The sequence below is a fragment of the Uranotaenia lowii genome, chromosome 2 (genome assembly GCF_029784155.1).
Source record: "Uranotaenia lowii strain MFRU-FL chromosome 2, ASM2978415v1, whole genome shotgun sequence".
NCBI classification, from domain to species: domain Eukaryota; kingdom Metazoa; phylum Arthropoda; class Insecta; order Diptera; family Culicidae; genus Uranotaenia; species Uranotaenia lowii.
In genome coordinates, this window is record NC_073692.1 from 250,592,903 (window position 1) to 250,617,385 (window position 24,483).

General features: G+C 32.8%; 2 protein-coding genes across 3 annotated transcripts in view; one reads left to right on the plus strand and one right to left on the minus strand.

Annotated features, from left to right (window-relative positions):
* Positions 1–6,797: 6,797 nt before the first annotated feature.
* LOC129747866 (probable tRNA N6-adenosine threonylcarbamoyltransferase, mitochondrial) overlaps positions 6,798–24,483 on the minus strand; it is a 56,813-nt gene continuing 39,127 nt past the window's right edge. Inside the window, exon 8 of the mRNA XM_055742244.1 lies at positions 6,798–7,116. The gene's annotated coding sequence lies outside the window, so the exon portion shown is untranslated. The remainder of the gene's footprint in view (positions 7,117–24,483) is intronic.
* LOC129747863 (muscle calcium channel subunit alpha-1) overlaps positions 18,687–24,483 on the plus strand; it is a 38,163-nt gene continuing 32,366 nt past the window's right edge. For both annotated transcript variants that reach the window (XM_055742239.1, XM_055742240.1), the window contains exons 1-7: positions 18,687–19,057; positions 20,621–21,134; positions 21,209–21,454; positions 21,510–21,616; positions 22,357–22,509; positions 22,586–22,779; positions 22,844–23,357. In XM_055742239.1, the coding sequence (XP_055598214.1) occupies positions 18,961–19,057; positions 20,621–21,134; positions 21,209–21,454; positions 21,510–21,616; positions 22,357–22,509; positions 22,586–22,779; positions 22,844–23,357 (1,825 nt within the window). In that variant the 5' untranslated portion in view covers positions 18,687–18,960. The remainder of the gene's footprint in view (positions 19,058–20,620; positions 21,135–21,208; positions 21,455–21,509; positions 21,617–22,356; positions 22,510–22,585; positions 22,780–22,843; positions 23,358–24,483) is intronic.

Here is a 24,483-nt window from a genome sequence, read left to right on the forward strand (position 1 = left end):
GTCTACTAGAGCATCGGAGTTTTATCACAGAAGTTTTATTAGAGTCTTCAAAAGCGCTGGAAGAAAGCTCCTTTAAAAAGAAAAGTCTTCAAAAGTTCGTGTTAGCTCACAAAATTATAACATATTAATTTTTTGAGTTATTGAACTTTGGTTGAAAAACTTTACAAAATCTAACCTTGAAGATCTTTTTACATCACTTTCAAATGTTTCCAACATGCAAAAATACTAATAAATATATTTATTTCAATATTTCAATCGTTTAAGTGATCTTCATAATAGCATAATTTTGTTTTAAATATATCGTGATCATTGCTTAGAAAGAGTATTTAATAAATAAATAATATTCGTATAACGAATGCCTGATGAAAAGTCTTCAAAAAATTGATTTTGCCCAAAAATAGAAATTTTCGCCCCAAAGTATGCTATAACTACAGAGTTGTAGACAAAATTTCAGAATTCTCTTTTTCTATCACTTATAAACTTTGAAATAAAAAGTAATATGGTAAAAAAGTCTCTTTAAATTTTGGTTGATTTTTGCCAAAGATTCGAGTCGCCCGGATAAAGGATCGAATCTCCTCTTTCACTTCAAAAATACCATTCGTGCTCCAAGAACATGCTTCAAAATTATCTACGTTTATTTATTTATTGATCGTTCTTATTTTTGGAGCATATAAACTCTGAATTACATGCCGTCAGAAAATCGCAAAAAGACGAGTTGCTGAATTGTTAAAAAAAAAGAATGAAACAAGAACATGGGATCAAGTTTCCCCATTCTCCCCTACAGAAATTCAGATGCCGTATATCATCCCGTTGAAAATCATAAGATACAATCAATTAATCCAAATGATTCATACAAATCATTTTCAAGTTATAAATTACTACGAAAAAAATTATACCATATATTTTTAAATTTTCAAACATTCCGGTTCGTAGGAATGTTTGCGTTATTCCCTCTGCTCGTATCTGTTAAATACTTCGAGCAAATTCCTAGACATTTTCATCACAATTTTCGTGAAATGTGAAGTATGTCATACACAAAAATTTCCGCTTTAATAATAATTAAGGTTTTAGATATATTTTAGGAATATTTTGCAAATTTTAAAGGGATTTACTTTCCAAATTTTTAACATTCCTTCAATAAATCGAATTTGCTCGCACTACCTAAACAAATCAGTTTAACGTTCAGCTATGTTGGAGAATGTCATACACAAAAAAAAACGATGGTTCATAATACTTACTTACTTATTGCTGATCCACTCTTTTTTTCTATTTCTGCGATAGCTGATTTGGGCTCCCGTAGGGTACCACTGTAAAAAAAATTACAGTATTCAAGAAAAAAATGAGCATTGTTTCACATAAGGATTATTTATCGACTGAAATTAAATCGGATGAACAAGCGGAAAACATTGAAAGATGATTTAATAAAAAGTTGTCAAACAAACATGTATACCAAATATTATTATCGTCACTTCCATCTGTACCGTTGAGCCGTCAACACGTACGCCGGAGCATCGTATCGTTGCTGTGTACCTGCAGGAACATTTTACATTATTTATTTTTTCCTTACCTGTATTTCAATCAGCACTTTTCAGTGCTAAAATTATTTTCATTTTCTTTTATTCATATTTTCTCTTTTCTTTCCAGCATGGGGAAGTCTTCGGCCGGCTCAAGGGCCGGAAGAAAACGGATTGCTGAACCTAATCCAGGGCCATCTGCCAAAAAAGTTGAAATTTCCAATTCATTCGATGTCCTTCATAACATCGGTGATGAGGAAATATTCATATTTAATTCTGATAAGAGTACTAAGAAACCTTCTTCTTCTTCTTATACTCTTAAAAACGAAAAGATTCCACCAATAACGGTCACGATTCCTGACTTCAATGCCTTTCGAAAAGAAATCGTCACTTCCGTCAAGGATGTGAAGATTTCTTTTCAGATCGGTCGAAGGGGAACTGCTCGTATATTGGCGGAATCTTTTAATGATTTTCAAAAGGTTTTAAATTATTTGAATAATAAAAAACACCAATTTTTTACGTACGACACTAGAAGTGATCGTCCATTTAAAGTTGTACTTCGTGGTCTCACTGGCGATCAGACACCGGATGAGATCACAGCTGAATTAAATTCTTTGTTAGGTTTTTCTCCAATTCAAGTAATTCAAATGAGGAAAAGAACCAACACGAATAATATCAGTAGTGTTGGTTTTGCTCCTGAACTTTATATGATCCATTTTAAAAAGGATCAGGTTAATAATTTGCAAATTCTTGAAAAGGCTCGTCTTATGTTTCATTGTCGAGTCAAATTCGAACCTTTTCGTAAATCTTCTACCAATTTTCTTCAAAATATTACGCAATGTCGCCGTTGTCAAGCTTTTTGTCATGGCACTAAAAATTGTAGAATGAATGCCAGATGCATGTTTTGCGGCTCATTCGATCATGAAAAATCTAAATGCCTTTTTGGTGGTGATAAGCCAAAAACAGAATTTTTTAAGTGTGCAAATTGCGCAGGTAATCATTCCTCGAATTCGCTAGACTGTCCCATCAGGGCAAAAATTATTGCTTCTAGGAAAAATCCCAAAGTTTCCAGAAAAGTTTCTTCTCCTCCTTCCTCTTTTTCGTCTTCACACGTCGGGCCGGCAAACAACCTGCCTGTTCGCATTCAGCCTCGGTCTACATTGGAATCACGGCTGGGTAATACCCGAAGTGATTTTAATGTTACCTGGGCTGATTCTGCGCCCCAGACTCGTTGTTTATCGTTCTCAGAGGTGGTTGAAAATGGGTTTCCCTCTTCAGGTTTAACTAATAAAAATGGGAAAAAACCAAGTCTCAACGTTCATGCGAAGGCTTGGGAAAATCCCCGAAATTCAAATACTTTTTCTTCTCCTTCCTCTTCTGATTCTAACAATTTTGTTGATTTGGGTGAGATTACTGAGGAAAAATTAAAATTTTTGCATCAAAATTTAATGGAAATGATGCAACTTATGTTGAAAGCAAATTCAATGTTTGAAGCTTTCCAAACTTCTTTTAATTATGCTAACAAAATTATTATGACTTTACGATTCCCTCATGGATCCAAATAGATGTTTAAATATTATGAATTGGAACGCTAGATCTTTGCTGGCTAACCAAGACGAGTTCTTTTTATTTTTGAAAACTCAAAACATACATATTGCTGCCATCACTGAAACTTTTTTAAAGCCAGACAATAACTTGAAAAGCAATGCTTTCTTTAAAATTTTACGAAATGATCGACTTGATCGACAAGGTGGGGGTGTAGCTATTGTCATCAATAGTCGTCTCAAATTTAGACTTCTTCCTTCTTTCAATACAAAAGTCTTAGAAACAATTGGAATTGAATTAGAAACTTCTATGGGGAAAATTATAATTGTTGCCGCATATTTGCCTTTTCAATGTAGCGGTGAACAGAAAAATTTTTTGAAGGGAGATTTACAAAAACTCACCAGAAATAAATCTAAATTTTTTATTATTGGTGACTTTAATGCAAAACACCGATCTTGGAATAATATTTCATCAAATTCAAATGGGAATATTTTGTTTAATGACTGCTCTGCAGGTTATTATACTGTTGAATATCCTAATGGGCATACTTGTTTTTCTTCAATTAGAAATCCCTCCACAATTGATTTGGTTCTAACGGATTTAGGCGAGCATTGTAGTCAATTAGTTACTCATGCGGACCTCGATTCAGACCACCTTCCAGTAACATTTTCTTTATCCCAAAGTCCCATTGAAAACCCTTTAAAATCAACTTTTAATTTTCAAAAGGCTAACTGGGAGCGATATATGAATTTTATTGAACGTAATCTAGATGTAAACGTTCCATTGAATTCAATAGAAGATATTGATTTGGCTGTAGAAAATTTGACAACTTCAATAGTCAATGCTAGAGCCGCTTCAATACCTAAAGTTAAACATAAATTTAATCAACCTTTAATTGATGATGATCTTCAGTTTTTGATACGACTGAAAAACATTCGTCGACGCCAATTTCAACGAACTAGGGATCCTTATTTGAAATTAATTTATTGCGACCTTCAAAAAGAGATCAAACGTCGTTTAAATTTCATCCGTAATGAAAATTTTGCTAAAGCAGTAGAGGACATAAAACCCTACTCAAAGCCATTTTGGAAATTAACTAAAATTCTAAAAAAGCCCCAGAAGCCAATTCCTTCTTTGAAAGATGGGGATAAACTTCTTTTAACTAATTCAGAAAAAGCTCAAAAATTAGCCCAACAATTTGAGTCTGCTCATGATTTTAATTTAAACGTTATAAGTCCAATTGATGCTCAAATTTCCCTAGAATTTGATGATATTCTTTCTAAGCAAATTGTGTTTGAAAGTTCTTGTGAGACAAATATTGATGAACTTAAATTGATTTTCAAAAAATTTAAAAATATGAAAGCCCCGGGGGAAGATGGGATTTTCTATATTCTTATTAAAAAGTTGCCTGAAAGCACTTTAAATTTTTTAGTTAAAATCTTCAATAAATGTTTTCACTTGGCTTATTTTCCCAATAAATGGAAAAATGCCAAAGTAACTCCAATTTTGAAACCTGGAAAAAGTGCTTCAGAGCCTTCAAGTTATCGACCAATTAGTTTGCTTCCTTCTTTAAGTAAACTATTTGAGAGAGTTATTTTGAATAGAATGATGATTCACATTAATCAGAATTCTATTTTCCCTGATGAACAATTTGGTTTTCGTCATGGACATTCTACTACACATCAACTTTTGAGTGTAACTAATATGATTAACGCTAGCAAATCTGAGGGTTATTCAACTGGTGTTGCTCTTCTTGATATTGAAAAAGCTTTTGACAGTGTTTGGCACAAAGGTTTAGTAGCTAAATTAGCTCGATTTGATTTTCCTGTATATCTCACCAAAATTATTCAAAATTATTTGACTAGCCGAACCTTACAAGTAAGCTATCAAAATTCATGCTCTGAAAGGATACCCATTAGAGCTGGTGTCCCTCAGGGTAGTATACTTGGGCCTATTTTATACAATATTTTTACTTCTGATCTTCCTGATGTCCCAGAAGGAAAAGGTAGAAGATTATTTGCTGACGATACTTTGCTTTCAGCCAAAGGTCGAAATTTACGGGTGGTACGCAGTAGATTGCAACAAAATTTAAATTCCTTTTTGAATTACTTGAAAATGTGGAAAATTTCTCCTAACGCTTCCAAAACTCAACTTATTTTATTTCCCCATAAGCCAAGAGCAAATTTTTTAAAACCTAATGAAAATCATTCCATAACTTTTAATGGGGTTTCATTAGAATGGTCTGATCACGTGAAGTACCTGGGACTTACACTTGATCGGAATCTTACTTTTAAAAATCACATTGAAGATATTCAATCTAAGTGTAATAAATATACTAAATCTCTTTATTCTCTCATCAACAGGAAATCCAGGTTGTGTCTGCGAAATAAGATGTTAATCTACAAACAGGTATTCCGACCAGCGATAATGTATGCAGTTCCGATTTGGTCTAGCTGCTGCGCGACGAGGAAGAAAGCCATCCAGAGGATTCAGAACAAGGTTCTGAAAATGATTTTGCGGCTTCCACCTTGGCACAGCACCGAAGATCTTCATCGGATTGCGGGCATTGAATCGATCGAAGAGATGGCCAACAAAATCATCTCCAACTTCAGAGGCAAATCGATGCAGTCTTCCATCGCAGAGATTCGTTCTCTCTATAATTAGTTTTAATTTAGGATAGTTTTAGTTTTTAGTAGTAAGTTTAAAATATTTTTTGACATTACAGGATGTTCTCCTACATAAAAATACATGATTGCACTCAGCAAAATTAATTCAAATAAATAAATTATAGTGATTAATAAACTATAGGGCTCTGAAAGTTCATTATTGAACCGAACACCTAATTTAATGTATTAATGTAATATAAATGTAATGATGAATTGGTACTAATAAAGATATATTTAAAAAAAAAAAAAAAATATTATTATCGGATTATCTATTGTTTATAAAACAAAAAATTGTGTTTGCCTTGAGCTTGGTCAATCAGCGGTCAAAATCACGGAAAAATGAATAATAAAAAAACCCTGTTTGCGATGGGGTCAATCAGCGGACAAATTCACAAAAAAAAATGAAAACCTGTAGTTGTTTAAATAAGTTTAGAGTTCGACGACACGGTAGCGATCATGCATTGAATGTTGGATTTCGTGCTATGTTTTGCAGTCGGAGTTATCCGTATAAAGTTTAACTGAAAAGCGGTTAGCGTGTAGAAAATCGTCAGATTTTATACTGATTTGACAGATCGCACAAATTTCGCAGTTATGAGTGCGCAGTCCAATTTTTTGCGATGCGAATGGTATTATTTCCTATAATAGATTATTCACCGCACACAACTCCTTTTTTTAACTTCTCATATATGATTTGTTACATTTTAACGACAAAATAATTGAATTCGACCAGCATATAAAGTATCAAAGACGCATTTATCGCATCAAAAATCTTCGTCATGCCAAATTCGTTGATTCTCAGGCTATGTAAAAATGTGTTTTCAATAATGTAGATTGTTTTTTGTTTTGTCTGGAATTTTAACGCCCGTAATTAATTCAATCTCAATGAATACTAAGAATAATAATATTTCATTCCGATGACTTCATGTTTTGTCCTCTCTTGCAAAATAATTATTTGAAGATTGATTCAAGAATTTACTTCTTAACTTTTCAATGAAATTAGTGAGTAAGAGTGAATTTTTTAACTGTGTTTGATGCTCCGGCTAGCCTACCGCACGGAAGCCTACCGTCGCGCGATTAGAAATTTTCCCAGTAACCGCAATACCGCCGATCCTCCGGTGCATAGGGCCGTGGTAAAAGATCTCCACTGTTTACGATCTGGAGCCAGCGTTTTCACCTGATCCCAGTCAAGATTCTCGTCGACAGTTCAGATTTCAGCGGCTAGGCTTCGCTGCCACGAGTTTCTGCCTCTTCTTTCATGACCTTCTGGATTTCAATCTAGAGCCTCTCTGCAAATCTCGTTTTCATCTTTTCGCAAGTGTCCATCTCCACTTACGTTCCCGAATCTCGATTTATATAGCCCTTTGATGACACCGGCGATGTAGTTCCTCATTCTAGATCCAGTTGCCAGGCCCCAAGTGCGGATGATATTCCACAGGTTCATAACACCGAATAACATAAAAAGTAAAGGAAGAAAAGTTAATGTTTAATAAGACCTAACTTGAACTTGAGTGTTTTAAAAATATTGCAAAAAAAAAAGTTAAATAAATAATATTGATAAATTATCATTAAACGGAATCATTATCATGAGAAAAAACAGAATTCAGCGCACGAAACTAAAATTTAAGAAGCGGTTTAGAAAACTCAGAATCTAAAGTTAAAATGCTAAATTCTAAATCATGCAAATTGAAAATTCAAGAGTCAACCCCAAATCTAAATTCTGAAACAAGATTTCAGAAATTTCAATTTCAGATATAATATTCAGCAATAAGATCCATATTTGGAATTCCGATATCAAAGTCAGAATCGAAATTCAAAATCAGTTTTGTGAAATAGATACAGACTTCACAACAGGAAAATTCAAAAGCAGAGCTAAATTCAAAATCAAAACTCAAATTTACAAGTACAGTTAAAAATTATTCGATATAAGATTGAACATTCCCAATAATGTGTTGATTCAAACTGCTTGTTTTTAAACATAAATCTAAATTTGCTACACTTTTTCTGACACCCAATTCGAGATGGTACATAAATTTAGGAGTTGGAAATAATACCGATTGAGAATTTTTTTTATGGTTCTGGTCGAATATCACCCTTATATCCAGTAGTATACGGCCGAATATTCTACAGATTTTTTTTCCAATAGTTCCAATAGTAGTTGCAAGTTGCTTAAATTTATATCATAGCAGGTAGAGTTGTAGTTAGGGGATGCGGGCTATATGCGCCTATTAAGCAGAATACTGATTTAATCGAATATAAAATCGAATATGTGTACAAAAACTCTATACACATCTGTTTTCTATACATTGGAGTAATTTTGTTGTTGAAATCTCCTTCCGTTTTTGAGAAATTTATTTTATTATAACTGTTGTCAAAATTGCCGAACCTCAAACCGTGCGGGATAAACGCGCCTATTTATGTTTTATGTAAAATTTCTGTTTTTTGGCAATACTTTTGTATAATTTCATTGAAAATGCTATAGAAACTATAACTTTCATACGACAAAATTGAAGTTTTATAAAAATCTATGTCGTTTATGACTTTATGAACCAAATTTAGGGTTGCCATAATATGGAGGAATTTCATTCCTTAGATAAATATTATCTAATCTGTTTTAAGATCATCGATTTGCTCTTAAGATGTTAATTAGAGCTTAGATTTGAAGTTTTAATGTTAAAAATCGTATATTTATTATATTTCACCTGTTATTTCACTCTCTTATTTCACTTTCCCATAATTATGAAACCATCATGAAAGCTTAAATTTGTTTTACTTCAAAGGTTCATTTGAATAAGAAACAAAAACCACCCAACTTTTTGTTTTGAGCTTATTTACGTAGAATTTTTAAAAGTCAAAATATTACAGCAAAAGGTATTAAAACTTTGTATGAATTTTTAAATTATTTTGAGTTGCATGGTTTATTCATAAAATTCTTTCTTGCCTTATGTTCAAAGCGTATTACCCTCAAAATGCATTGATTAGATACATATGTTGTCTCGTCAGCCATTTCGTCAAACGGCCTTAGGCGCAGTAGACAGTGAGTTGGGTCGATAATAGATTTCTATGTTTATTTTCAGGTCAAATTTTCGACTGTTGATGGATTCCAACAGTCAATAATTGAAAACACAAATTTCAATGCCTTGTCTCTACATCGGTGTCTTTCATCAGTGAAAAGTATCGCTTTACCAACGTAAACACAGATAAAATCTTCGATTATCGTTTATTTTAGCAGTAAGCATCTCAAATTGTTCGATAAACTTGAGACAAGTCCAGTCCGTTGATTGTTGATTGTTCTCCAGAGTAAGCAAAACTATGCCTACTAAGGATCTGTGGCAGAATTTGAACGCTGCTGATGGCTTTGAGCTTTGATGAAAAATTTACTTTCACTTTTACTCTTCAATGTATTGGAAAAATGCCTGAATTTTGTTCAATTTTACTGCTTAATTCATAAATTGTTTGTATTAAAAAAAAAATTTATTATCTCCAAAACTATGTTTAATTCTCGTCAACACGAGAGTGGAGTAACACGCAAATCAACTAATGAAATTCCGTTTCTGTTTTTATTGATTTTATATTTATATGTCAGAAATTTGAATTAATGTGTAGAAAAATACAAAACATAATTTTGTTCTTAAAAACTCTTAAATAACTTACTATTAGAACGGAAAACAGCGGTCTCAATCCTTTCTATCGTATTATTTACATTATAAAAATGATATTTGAATGTAAAATGAAAATAATAAATTAAAATTTTCATCAGCTCTCAGAATTGAAACGAACCTCATAACTGTATCTTAGAGTTGGATTTGGAACAACGGACTGTAACTTCAGAAGCAGAAAACTGAGTTTCAAACATGATTTTCCAAAACTCTGTATGTCAAAATCATGGAAAAATGACACGTCCTAATATCTGATACTGTATTATGAAAGCGAATTATTTGATGAACATCTTTGCTGAAGACACCGTTTGTCTAAATCCAATAGTTTCTGCGTTATTTATGTTGTCTCACAAAATTCCCGTTCTGGACAACTGTGCAATACTGTTATCTTAAAAAATCAAAACAAAAAATATTTTTTATATGAAATTATTTTATAGGCTATATCGGTAAAATTTTATATTCTTTGAAAAAGAATATTTAAGAATTGAAAATTTATAGACGGATAGAAGATTAGAATAAGGTGAAAGGTGTTGAAAATGAGCGGAAGGGTAATTTTAATTTGAAAAATTGTTCATCACATTTAATCTTTTTGTTCCTCACGGGCCTACTACTTTACAATGGTAGATACAGATAGAATTGTAGCTACCATCACACAAAAGTAAGCCATGTGGGGCGAACCACGTTGCTGCCCATAGAACCGTGAGGAGAATTCGACTCCGGGAAGGAATCAAGTCGCATCAAGCTAGCAAACAGTGAAATCTTAAAACAGAATAGTGTGGCCAAAATCCGTACTCGGAAGCTATAAGACCAAGTTCGACGGGTGTCTTTTGATGCATGATGAAATCTACATATGTCTAGGTTGACTTCGGGCAAATCCCAGGTCAAAAAAATTACTTGGCAACGGCTCGAGGGGACGTTTAAGCCAAATTTAAATTTGTTTCTACCGACAAATTTGCACGAAAATTTATAATTTGGCAGAGCATTTGTAGCTGTGGGCTGTGGCAAAAAAAAACGAAAGTCATCGTTACAAATAAGACAATGACGACGGAACTATACCAAAAATACCACGACCATCCCGTAATGTTTTGGCCAGATATGGCAAGCTGTCATTGTAGCAAAGTCGTTCAAGAATGGTATGCAGATAAAGAGGTCCAGTTTTTTTTTTTGGAAAAACCTTAATCCACCCATCTGCCCCCGGTTCCGTCCTATTGAGAAATACTGGGCAATAATGAAGAGGAGACTCAAGGCAAAGGGAAAGGTTGTCAAAGACATCAATCAGATGAAGACTTGGTGGAATAAGATAGCTAAAACGATGGACTGCATGATGCGCCGCCTAATGAGCCGTGTTTTAGTGAAAATTCAAGCAAAAAACCGCGACGAATAGTTTTTTCCTTTTTTTTCTTAAAAGTATGAAGAAAACGCTCAACAAATAAAGAAAGATCTTGAATTCAATAATAAATAACTGAAAAACAAGCAATTGTTTTTGTTCCAATGCCATCTGAAGCCAGCTTTAGACCAATGCAATGCTGAACCTATGAAGTTCATCTCCAGGCAACGTTATTTAAAACAGGAGGGGTATTTAGATGGAAGAAATAAAGAAAGGGGCCGTTCAGATACCACGTGGACAGAAAAATGATATTTTTGACGCCCCCCTCCCCCTCCGTGGACAAGCGTGGACATTTGGCAAACCCCTACCCCCCTCCCCGGATGTCCACGTGGACAGATTTGAAATTGTTTTTTTTTCAAAAACTCATTTGACAGTTAGAAAACACTACTTTTTGCCTATCTGTTATTGGAATGGCTGATTGAAAAAAAAAAAAAAATAGCTTAACCTGATATAAAATAATTTTAAAATTTTAATTTTCTTAATAATCGTATTTATTACTTGCTTTCAAGTGGCTTTTGATTGTTTAAACTTAAACTGATTAGCTTTGTAATTCTATGATTCAAACAGGAAGTATGTCCACGTGGACATGACCCAAACCCCTACCCCCCTCTCCGTGGACAAGCGTGGACATTTCCATACACCCCCCTCCCCCTAAGTTGTCCACGTGGTATGTGAACGGCCCCAAAGGTTATTTAAAAAATTACCTTTTGTTATTATTTTAAATGTTCTATCTCACAATATTCGACCGAATTGTAATTTATGCTTAAATTTTACCGTAATCCAACATTTTGAATTCCAAATTTTTTTACGAGTTGAAGTTCTGTTTGCATTTCATAGTTTAAACTCTGAGAGGTTTTTCATTTTCAATTCTGATTTCAAATTTCGATTCAAAAATTTCTATTTCGAATTTTATTATTTTTTCTTATTTTGTATTCTGGCAATAAATTCATTTTTTGTTCGATCCTTTATGATAAGTTATAATTTAATTACTTTGGCAATTTCCGGCAAATTACAACATATATAGAGCAAACATCAGTTTCAATGCAGAATCAAATCCTACAATGCTCCAAAACGAATCAGGATATTTGTTGCAAAAGCAAGCCCTCAAACCAAACATCCCCAAAGTAACAGTCGAATGAAAAAACGAGGAAAATTTTGACATGGATTCAAGAAAATGTCTAAGCTGAATTGGCAAACGTACTCACCCTGTCCACGTGAAAACGCCTGCGCAGAGAGACGTTTTACCATATTCTTAATTTTCTGGGTTTAGTTCTAGCTAGCTTTCGAAAAACTTAACAACGATTAGAAGACAGTATATTAGTCACGTTAATTTTTGTACATTTTGGAGAAAATTGATGAGAATGCTGTGTTGAAAAGTATATATTGAATAGCACAATGGATGTATACATGTGGTAAAATAGAATAAGAATAATTAAATGGTAAGTTGAAACCACAAAAGCGAAAAGAGTGTATAATCATAAATGGGCTTAACTTGAAGCCCGTTAAAAGAAGAATGAAATGATCCAGCCAAAATCGTTCATTGTCGAGCAAATTCGGTTATTTTATATGAAATAGTTCGTCACTATCGATTCATTTTTAATTGAATGTCTATTTTTATTTCCTTGAAAAACAATTCGTAAGACACATTGAAATTGAACGCATGCGTATGCAGATGATTTACGCACGTAAATAAACTAACGTTTCCGAGAAGCTTAACATATATGATTAAAAATCGAAACAAATGAAAAAAATCCTCTAATTATTTAGTGTAGATTTCACTAATCCTCATACGCGTTTTCCATGACATGTTACATATGAAGCTCACAATTGGTGTTCAGTACATACCCACATAGTGCAGTAGTGCAGGTGGAAAAGAGAAAAGTATTTATTAGTGACCGATATGGATGGCTTTTTCGCACTCCACCACTCCCCTCCTCTCCCGCTTCCGTGGAGTTCCTACAGTTAACATTTTTTTATTGCTCGTTTGTTGTGATTTCAAGTTTTCATTCGTATGTTTTTTTTTTCAATAACCATCTCTCATGCAATCTTTCCACCCATTTATTCACATAATGGAAATTTCAGCAAATTGATAAGAAAATGCAAAATTAATGTTGAAAGGTAGAGGAATAATTCGCCTGCCTCCCGGTGGATTTAAACCCAAAGTCTTGGAAAATTATCATCATCTTTCTTTTCTCTACCGCTGATCACATAAGAAAGAAACCTTTTTGATCAGCGACCATAAATCAATATTACTAATTCATAATAAGAAATCAAGACAAAGTTCAAAATTTAATTCTGATGTACAAAATCTGTTTTTTAAAAAGGGAATCTGATTTTTAATTTGGACTTGAATTTTAAGTCAAAATCTGAAATCAGAAACTGAAATCTAAATTGCAATTGGAATCCAAATTTTGAAATCATAGTTCAATATAACAATTTGAATCGGAAATTTCAAAATCAGATTTCAGAAACATGCTAAAAACTCAGATCACAGATACACAGCACAGAAAGAGAAATTAAATTTAGTGCGAAGAAATAAAATAAACATTCAGTATTTATTCATCTTTCTTTAAATATGAACTGTTAAAAGTTATGCACAATCACATTAATATAGTAGTATAACTTCAGGAAATAAATTCAGAATTTTGCATAAGCACATTCAAAATATATATATATATATATATATATATATATATATATATATATATATATATATATATATATATATATATATATATATATATATTCTATATATATATATATATATATATATATATATATATATATATATATATATATATATATATATATATATATATATATATATATATATATATATATATATATATATATATATATATATATATATATATATATATATATATATATATATATATATATATATATATATATATATATATATATATATATATATATATATATATATATCGATTTTTAATCAATTTAAATTACCAGCAGAACTAGGCGCTTCCAGTTATCAATTTTATATTATTTCTTACGAAAAAAAAAAACAGATAAATCCAGTATACGTTTCAAGTAAATTGAGTCTGAATCTGTTAATATCTATCTGATGGTTTTTTTCGTTCTGCATTCATGATCCGTTCCTAAATTTTGGTTCATTATGCCAAAATTCTTATAATGAATACTTATTCTAAATTCTTTTCAGAAAAGCGTTACTCGCGAAAATATCTGCTAATAATGTGTGAATGTTCAATCCAATTAAAGGTAATTTGATGGGAATTCATGACAAAATTTGAAAAAAAAAGCGTTTATTGAAAGAAATATTTTTCATTGTTCTTGGTATCTTCCGTCGGCCAGCACTTTTATCAGTCATGTTATTGTTTAATGAATAATGTTTATTGTTAGGAGTACGTGAGCCTGTCAGTTATAAACTATAGTTCAGGTTAAGGATATGTGACATAAAGATTTCACTAGTTGTTGTTCAGTTTTTCCCAAAGTTTTTCGTCAAATCTGTATTTTGCATAGCTGCATCCCCCTTCTTCAATTTTCGCTACTTTTTGGCCTAATACTTCTCTTTTGAAAGAAACTGAGGGCAATTTGGGGGATTCAACTGGTTTTGAAATGAACAAAACTTCATTATTTTTGTGCCACTTAAAAACGTTGTTACTGGAATGTCTGCTGGTTAAATCTGATAATAAAGAAGCAAAACCATCATGAGATTTAACTTCAAGTATAATCGGTTAGATGAGTACGGTTTTAACACCACTCTTTTAAATTTTGTGTGGTCATGATCTCAAAAAAAAAAATATCCTTATGCACAACGTACACAGCAAAAAAAAAGTATTGCGATATTACATCAAATACCTGCACATAACTTGAGTTGCAAAAGGTACCTAATTTGGTGTACCCGGCTGTTTGGAGACAAAGAATATTTTTCGTATCGCTTATCCATATGGGCCAAATTTCCTAAAAAATGAAATATAATGAAATTTGTTTTTGAAGCAGTGGGTTTGCTTATATTTTAAATTAATTTTGGTTGGACTTACAAGCCAAACAACTACAGCTGAGGTCCGTAATCCGTTTCTTAATTTTTGAGATGAAATTAAATTTGAACGTCAAAAAAGGAAAACATTGACTAATTGATGCGCATAGAAGGTTGTGATATTACACGCTACGACGTATTCGAGTTGTGTACATCATTTAGATGTATTATTGCAACAGAAACCCGTAATCCCCCGAAATTACATCGTCCATCGTTACATTTTTTTTGCTGTGTATAGCTTCTGACTTCAGCTTTCTTGAACACTGAGGGACTGATCTACAGTCTTTCAAGAAGCATGTTCAAAACAGAAATGTTGTAGTTGAATATTGTCTGAAAATTATATTTAAGTTACAGTACGAGGTTTTAAAAACTATAAATTTTGTAAAAATCGTAAGTTTGCTAAATCAATATCAATCTTGATATTGATTTAAAATGTATGTTTCATATTTAAGCCTTTAATCAAACATATTATAATCAACATTGGTAACTCTCAGCATGCTTCATAAACTTCAGCAAGGACATGTATATCAGCACCACCTCCTGGAGAAAGTTCTTACTAGAAGGAAATTTCAAGCATTGAGGGATTGAGGTACTGAGGAAACTCTGAACATTCTTTCCATCAACCGTGGGTTCGCGTCTCAACTACAAAAGTTCGTGTTTGCACTTATATTTCTATGACCACGCATGTTTGTTTATATTTAATATTTAATTGTTTATGTTTAATTTTCAACATAGGAATTTCAGCCTACTCCAACATTTCTTCGTGTAGCAAAGTATGTTGCTATGGTTTTCAATTTGTGTTGTTTTCTGCCGAATGGAAAAAAGCCCGACTGACGGAGTATGCTAATTAATCTACAATTTGAAATTCTAATGTCATTTGAATTGGAACAATCATTGATGGAAATTTCACTTTTCGGACAATACTGAATATTTCAAAAAAGAAATCATATGAACGCAACAATTTACTAAGTAAATTGATCTTAAAATCCACTCTACAATATGATTTGAGATTTATTGATGACAACATCATCATTATTATTATTATTATCTGGAGCACGTTTGGTAAATAGAAATAAGCATTTCTCTAAAAATGAATAAATTGGTAAAGGAAAAAATTCTTCGTGTATAATTAGCTCTTTTTAATTCTTTTCATTTAGGCACATCTGATTTTTTGAAAACTCCAAAACATTTTGAACCGATAAATCAAAATCATATTTTGAGTATAAAATTTATTAACGAAGTCAACTTACTTTTCATGAAAGATATTATGAAAAAAAAAGTAGATAAACTTGTGTTGTATTTAGTATAATTGTCAGATTGGGACACAAAGTTTTTGTGATAATGAGCTTAACAGTTTTTGCCAGAAGCTTTCGAAATTTAGTCTAAGGCAACTTAGGTCTTCTCGATAGCATTTATTCATGTTCGTAAGAACTTTCCTCACATGGAGGCGCGTTTCATGTGTCCTTCAAGTTTCTGGGGAGTGATGAATATTCCTCCTATTATTATATTTGCTTTAATGCCTTATGCAACTCAAATTTATCTCTTATTTATAATATTTATCTACAACACATTGATATTCACGGAACATTCCTTCACTAAAGTTGTGCTAGAGATTACAGGAAATCAGCCCAGGATGTTGTTGGAACTGATTTTCCAATCATATGTGAGTTATTTGAGAAGGTATGCATAAAAATTGACTTATTTCACTGTTGTTTTAAAACAACATTATGCATTAAAGTGTTATGGGCTTGTGGTATAGCTCAGTTGGCATGTCTGTTGTCTCCTGAGCCGATGTCCGCGAGTCCGAGCCCAAGAGTAAACATCGAACACAGTTGTACCGGATAAGTTTTTCAATAACGATCCGCCAACTGTAACGTTGATAGAGTAGCGAATGCCATAAAGATGGTAAAAAGACTAGGTATAATCGAAACAAAAAAAATATGCATTAAAGGGTTAAGCAGATTTTCTGAATCAAATCGGGAATTAAATTAGACGCAAAGTTCCTTAAAATTATTATCAGTTGTTAAATTTAATCTTGAATTGTCTTTATTAAAATTTAAATGATTTACCTGATTTTGTTGAATCATTTGCACTATTGCTTGGGTATATTGTTTCGTATGCAGAATTTTTTAACGATATGAATTTGAACAGCTAACATAACTTCTTTGGTTGTTTTCACGAAAAAATCATTCTAAGATTTGGGATAAAGCCAGCTGAAGGACAAAAAGCTTATTACGTTCACAGATTTATAAAACAATGTTTTGTCTCTGGATTTCTCAATCACAGGCAGATCGGGTTTTGTAAGTTTAATTTGAGTTATACTGAAAAGCATAAATTTTGGAAGGCGATGCTTGAAAATCTTTTAAATGTATTGTCTTAAAAAAAGCAAAAAAAAAACCTTTTTAAAAAAATCTGTTTTCAAAAGATGTTACAGATTTGATAATAGAGTATGAAAACGAAAAAGAAAAATGCTATAAACTTGAGGTTTGAAGCAATTGATTTTGAATGCATTTCTAGTTTTGTCTTGTTACAATTGATAGTTTATGTGTTGTTTTTTCAGTCTACTCAATTTAATTATAGCACTTTTTGTATGTGCTTCATTTAATGTTCCAAATTATACTACAACAAAATGTCAAAGCTTATCGTTTTGCAACGATCTCAATTAGCATTTTTCTAAGATTTTTTAAAAATTAAGTTATTAGTTTAGCATATTCTTAAGCTTTATTTTTGCTAACATGAGAACAAGCGAAGTATTTTATGAAAAAGGTTATAATCATTTCGAAATTAAACATCTTAATCCATTGAAAAGTGTTTAAGAATTACATGAGCTAGAGCTTTCAATAATTTCATGGAAAGTTCTTGCCAAGGTTGCCAAAAATATAGTTGGTATTTTTCTTTTGTATAACATCGAATAACCATCCTTGGGTACAAGTTAGGTTTGTTATTTGATCATCTGAAATGTACTACAAGAACCAACCAGTATACCAACTAGAATATTAAAAATCCAAAAAATTATTTTTTAGTGATTTTTTATTGAAAAAAATTGGTCTCCTATACAAATTTCCATACAAAATTAAAACTTGTTAAGCTAATTCATGATTGAATGAATCGCTTGAAAAATTATGATTGCTTTTTTCAGCAGTAAAAACAACCAACAAAGTTTTGGGAATTCGAAATATCCATATTTTTAAAGGCTGAACACTAAGGTTTTTTTGCGCGGTACAATAACCGTCATTAACGTATTGGACTTGGAATATTTTCTCTCAAAAAACGTGTGAATTTGCGAGAGCCGTGTGAAGGAAACGTGCTGATGAAAAAAAACGTGTAAAAATTGCCGTGTTTGAACAACTGAGCAAAATCAAACCGCGTAAAAAACCTTAGTGTAAACCATTTTAAAAGTTTGCAAATAGATTTCTATGATTTTCTTTCCACATTTCAAGTTCAACTTGTCACCAATGGCTGTGACCCATGATAACGAATTTTAAAATGAATTTCAGACTTGAAGTTTCCAGAAGCGGCCCATTGTTTTCGAATTCAAAACTTCGAAATCGAAATCCAAAAACATAAAAAATAAGGACTTTTCAAATTGCAAAAATCGAAAGCAATTGACTATTTAGATTAAAAAAAAAACCTCTAATTCATAATTCAATTTCACGAATTTTGCCACTCTCCTCTTTCCCACCCAATAGCACAGGCTTGCAGTATGATAACAAATTTCTCAGATGCTGTGCTCAGCTCATACTCATGTTTAGCATTTTTGTTTGAATTCATCGGATTTTACCTTTACGTGGTAACTTATCATCAATTCACTGAAAATGCATTCAGACTTCCCTTCAGAATGTGGAATTTCCGATTCTGCGCATCGGATTGTTTTTTGACAGCTAGCACAGATAGGTACTCTGTGTTCATGAGCGATTTATTTTTCGATATCGTCGGATAGTAAAAATTCTGAAAAATAAGATAAATTAAGAATCATGGGTACATTTTGCAAGTTATGTATTGGAATAATTCTTACGGATATTCTTTAGCTTCAAAGCTGTGTTTTGTTAAGTTCATTCATGCTCGATTAAGCATGGATATCATGCCAAAATTGAATAAAAAATGAAGCATATGATAAACATGAAAATGTTAAGGCAGAGGTGGTGAAAATTGTATATCATAATTGTACATGGAGATAAATAGAAGCTATAAAAGGCAACTTACTAATGATTTCCTGCTAAAGAACAACGTAAAACTAGCAAAGATGGATCGCGGTAACAACTTGGGTGAGTGTATTTAAAGAAATAGTGAGTTTAATAAAATTACTTTTTATGTGTAAACAGATGTGAAAAAAGTATAATATACATGATTGATAACACAAGTGTAACTCAGCATATTGAAAAAAATGCTGTGATTATCGAGTAAGAGATTCTATTTTTTAAACCAACCCTCATTCGGCATCTAATTCAAATGTCTCTGAATCCTTGTGATATGATTCCAAATAAAATACAATTTTTTATGCACTATGACTGTTCTACTATCAATAATTGTAAGTTAATATGGAAAAAGGTTTCATTAAAAATGTATTTGTTCTACTTTGAAATAGTTTAAGCTATTAACCACAGAATTCAACTTCGGATAGAATCGTCAACCTTTTTTTAACTATAAATTTATGTTTATTGAGGATTAGTTGATGTTTTAGCAAGATAACTACATATTATATGTTATATAGAACATGCATTGAAGATACTTTTACGGCTAGGCTAATCAGGTGATGAAAACACAAAAGATACAGAAACAAGAAAAGAACGAAGCGTGGAATTTGTCAAACGCATTATATGATTTGTATAGAGTTTCGTCATAAAGTGAGAATTTCTAAAGTTATAATCATAAAAAGAATAGAAAATTGGATGGATCTCACTAGAAACTTCCAAAGTTTGACGTTAACTCAAAAAGGAAATCCAAACTTTGACACAGTTAACCCTTTTGCAGCAAAGAGGGATTTGTATGCTGTATTTTTCTTAAATATTTCTGTTGATCACCATCGATATAACTTATAAACTTTTTCAGTTCTTTTCAATTTTCAGTCAATGTTTTACGACTTTCACTGAACCTCTAGTTTCTTCAGTAGTTTCTACTATTTTGATTTTTTTTGAAATTCCATGCAGATTTTAAACATTTTCGGAAGCGGCTGTCAAACACCTCTATAGGCAAACGATGCTTACTTAAATCTCTATTAAAAAGCCAAATTAGACATACTAATTAAACTTGAATAATCCCATTAATCATAATTAACACCTGAATAACGAATATAATTCATCGTCCATAATAAACATGATGATAATAAATACTGTTTATTTAGTTTGGAGCTACATTTTTCCGTACAATTTTTCCGTTTCATGTCAATTCATAATTATTAAAATCATATGACTATTTTTGGTAATCGAGAAAGTTGATTTTGAAACTCTGAAAAAAGAACTTGAGTTGATTTAGCTTTTAATAGACTTTTACTAATGTTACTGTCCACCAAGAACGTTAATTTTAATTCTGTCTTTTTGTATTATATTCATAAGAGACCTTGTTGAATATGACTTTATTCTTCGAATGGTGATTACCGATTTTTTTATTAAAGGTTTTACTAATGACACTTTACCATCCTTGAGGTGGCATTCGTGTCTTGTGATTACAGAATGAATGTAAATCTTTCAACTAACAATCCTGATTACTATGATTGGATTTAATTTGAATATTGAATTACTAAGATAACACGTTGGCAAATGTTAAAAAAAAATATTTTCGTATCATAAATGATAGCATCTTTTAAAATAATCTCTCCTCAATGCTTGCAGATTCCCAATCTTCGTTGGTGGTTCCGATAAGCACACAGAAACCAACAGTTGAAAGGACAGAATCAAGTTTTAGGATAGAAGTGAGCCTCAAGTCTGGCGATAATAAAAGGAATAAAAGTTTCATTGTTGGATTGCTGGGTAGAACCAATGGATTAAAAGACAATCAGAAGAAGAAAAAATCCAAAACCAGAGGCTCGAGATTTTTCAGCCGCCGACGTCATTCGCTGTCCGATGTGTGGCAAGCAACACTGAAATCGACAACTGCCATGAGTCAAGCAGCTGCAAGAATGAATGGCCAGGACACTCCCGGTTCGGGGATAGATGTAGGAACGAGTCCATCGCAGGCCGCTCAGGCAGCCTCAGACGTTCCCCCAGCAGCTATTCCAACTGCCCCCAAAAAACCAACGCGGAGGGCTGGCGTCAAACCGCAACCCGATCGTCCCCTGAGAGCTCTTTTTTGTTTGACTCTGAAAAACCCTATACGCAAACTCTGCATAGATATAGTCGAGTGGAAGTAAGTTTTTTTTTATTGAATCATTCCATTTAGATTGGAAGTAATTTTTTTAAATAATTATTATTATCTTTCAGGCCATTTGAGTATCTCATTTTATGTACTATTTTCGCGAATTGCGTAGCCTTAGCTGTGTATACACCTTTCCCAAATAGTGATTCGAACACCACAAATGCTGCACTAGAGAAAATTGAATATATTTTTTTAGTAATTTTTACATCGGAATGTTTTATGAAACTTATAGCATATGGTTTTATACTACATCCTGGATCATATCTACGGAATGGATGGAATATTCTTGATTTCACTATCGTTGTTATTGGGTAAGTACTATATCAACATTTTGTAACGTATACTAATTTAATTTGTTGCTTCTAGAATGATTTCCACTGCACTATCTAGTTTGATGAAAGAAGGATTCGATGTAAAGGCTCTACGAGCTTTTCGAGTGCTCAGGCCTTTACGTCTAGTTTCTGGTGTGCCAAGTAAGTATCATTCATACTGTTGTATTTATAATATTAAGTTTTTGCCTCGCCAGACGATTCCACTGGTGATAGTCGAGGCTTAAACCTATCACCAGCAGTAAAAGCTAGTGAAAAATTCGTTCTGAGGTGATTGTTTTTTGAGTTTTATCCCACTTCAACAGAAAAATTCGCAGTTCAACAACTGTATCCAGTGGATTTTTCTTGAAAATAGGGTTATTTCTCCTCAACATGAACGTTTCCCATCGCTACCAAATTTTCTTGCGGTTTCCTTCCCTTTCGACCACAATCTTTTTTGACTTGACATCCGGCCTTTCGACTCGATAACTTTTCCCTGTTCGAAGGCATCCAAAATGGCCCTAGCTCGACGACCTTCCGTGACTTCAGCTCGACATTCTCCCAATAGCTGCAGTCCAATGTTCTTATCCAGTTGGTTCCTGACTCGACGAACTCACAGTGGCTCATGTTCAAGGACTTCCCATAAGTGGTTTCAGCCCGACGACGACCTTCCTAATGCCCCAGAAGATGTCTAAGGCTTCTACTAAATCTCCTTCAGTTCTACGCCTTTGTTTTGGACGTCATCAGAGCAGATTGATTTGAATGCTTGAAATCGCGTTTGATTTCAAGAACCTTAGCAGTTCGATGTTATTTATGTCAAAATTGATGAAAGTGCTTTTTTGGAACAAACACTGTTTGTGGGAAATACAACAATGTAAAAAAATGTTTATTGTTTTTCGTTTCAGGTTTACAAGTTGTGCTCAATTCAATTTTGCGTGCAATGGTGCCTTTATTACATATTGCTCTGCTAGTATTATTTGTTATCATAATTTACGCAATCATCGGACTGGAGCTATTCTCTGGAAAGCTTCATAAATCCTGTTTTCACAACAGCACAGGTGAGGATTAAATATGATCAAATCCTATGCTTACAGGCGTAGAAACATTGATAAAAAAAAAATTCTTTTTTTATAGGTGAAATAATGGATGATCCACATCCTTGCGGAGATGATGGGTTCCAGTGCGACAGTATATCTTCCGATATGGTTTGTCAGTACTATTGGGAAGGGCCCAACTTTGGAATCACCAACTTTGATAACTTTGGATTGTCTATGTTAACGGTTTTTCAATGTGTTACACTCGAGGGTTGGACCGACATGTTGTATTATGTAAGTAAACTATACATGACACGCAGAAGTTTTACGATATAAAGTTTAAAAATATGTATTTCAGATTCAAGACGCAATGGGAAGCACTTGGCAGTGGGTTTATTTCATATCGATGGTTATACTGGGTGCATTTTTCGTCATGAATCTTATTCTCGGTGTGTTGAGCGGTGAATTTTCTAAAGAAAGAAATAAAGCCAAGAACCGCGGTGATTTTCAAAAACTTCGCGAAAAGCAACAAATTGAAGAAGATCTGCGAGGTTATCTGGACTGGATAACTCAGGCTGAAGACATCGATCCGGAGAATGAAGCCAATTTGGCTCAAGAAGGCAAATCGATTACAGCGAACGAAATCGATTTGTCCGAGCAGTTGGGCGAAGAAGGCGAAATACAACAAGAATCATGGTTGGCAAGAAAGCGCAAAAGTATAGACCGGGTAAATCGAAGACTTCGACGAGCATGCCGCAAAGCAGTGAAATCACAAGCGTTTTACTGGTTAATTATTATCCTGGTATTTTTAAACACTGGAGTTTTAGCCACAGAACATTACCAACAGCCTCCGTGGTTGGACGATTTTCAAGGTGAGTTTAAATCGTGATATATTCTATGATATTTACCTAGAGTGCATATATGTTTTCCAAGGGAACACATGTGTTCGTGAGAAATTTTTAAGGTATAGGTTAGAAATGGGGTTTTTAATCGTAGATTAGTTGGATCACTGTCAAAGAATGCAATGATTGATTGATTCCCGGTTTCAATTAAGTTGTTCAGAATCTTAAAATTTGACTTAGCGAAAAGACTGTTAAGTCCTCGAATGGGCCCTGAAGTTCTTTGCTGAAAATCGGCAAATGTAATTCTACTCTGATGCACGGGTTCAAATTACAATATTCTGACTGTTAATCCGAGTTGCTCAAAACAATCAGCTGCGTAATATTAATTTGGTATTTTAATGTAAAGTTTCTTATAAGGACTTTGAGACCTTCCATTGGATCGCCTTAAGCCAGCTTTTTTATATATTTTCCTTAATCAATCCTAATTATAAGTTTTAATTTTTTTTTGCTTATAATTATATGTATTAGTATTAGTATAAGTAGTTATTTAATTATTTAATTTAATTCCCTTTTTTCTAAGTGGATCTCTTCAAAGGAAACTTTTTCCACTGAGATTCACTTTTAGTGTTATTTGTTTTGCTTAAAGTTACATTACCTCGCACATTAAATAAAAAAAAATTGAGTTCTCGGCATGAGTAAATTTTGAACGCGATCTTGAATTCTTTTATCTTAGCTGCCAGACGTGCCGAGAACTGATGTGTCCATTACCAGGAGGCTCAAATTGAGTTTTTTGGTGTGGGGGAGTGTGGCGGGCCATTAAAGAAAAAAAAAAACTGAATATTAGGTCGTAAAAAGTGCGGAGCCCAAATTACTTCCTTCAGGTACGCCAGATTGGTTCTTAAAAAAGGAGGTAATGCTATCATCAAACTTAATTCTTGCGCTTTTTTTTGTTTATCGATAAGAACTAAACAATGTATTGAATCAAAGCAATCGCTCACTGAAGAATATAGTAAGTTGCTATCGATATATCGGTAGATATCTGAACTTTCTTTGTACCGTTGAAATAAAAGGAATCTTTGGTTGCTTTGATTCAGTAGAATTATTCAACCGAGTAGGCTCACAACACATATAAAAGTTTTTTTTTGCTCACCGTATC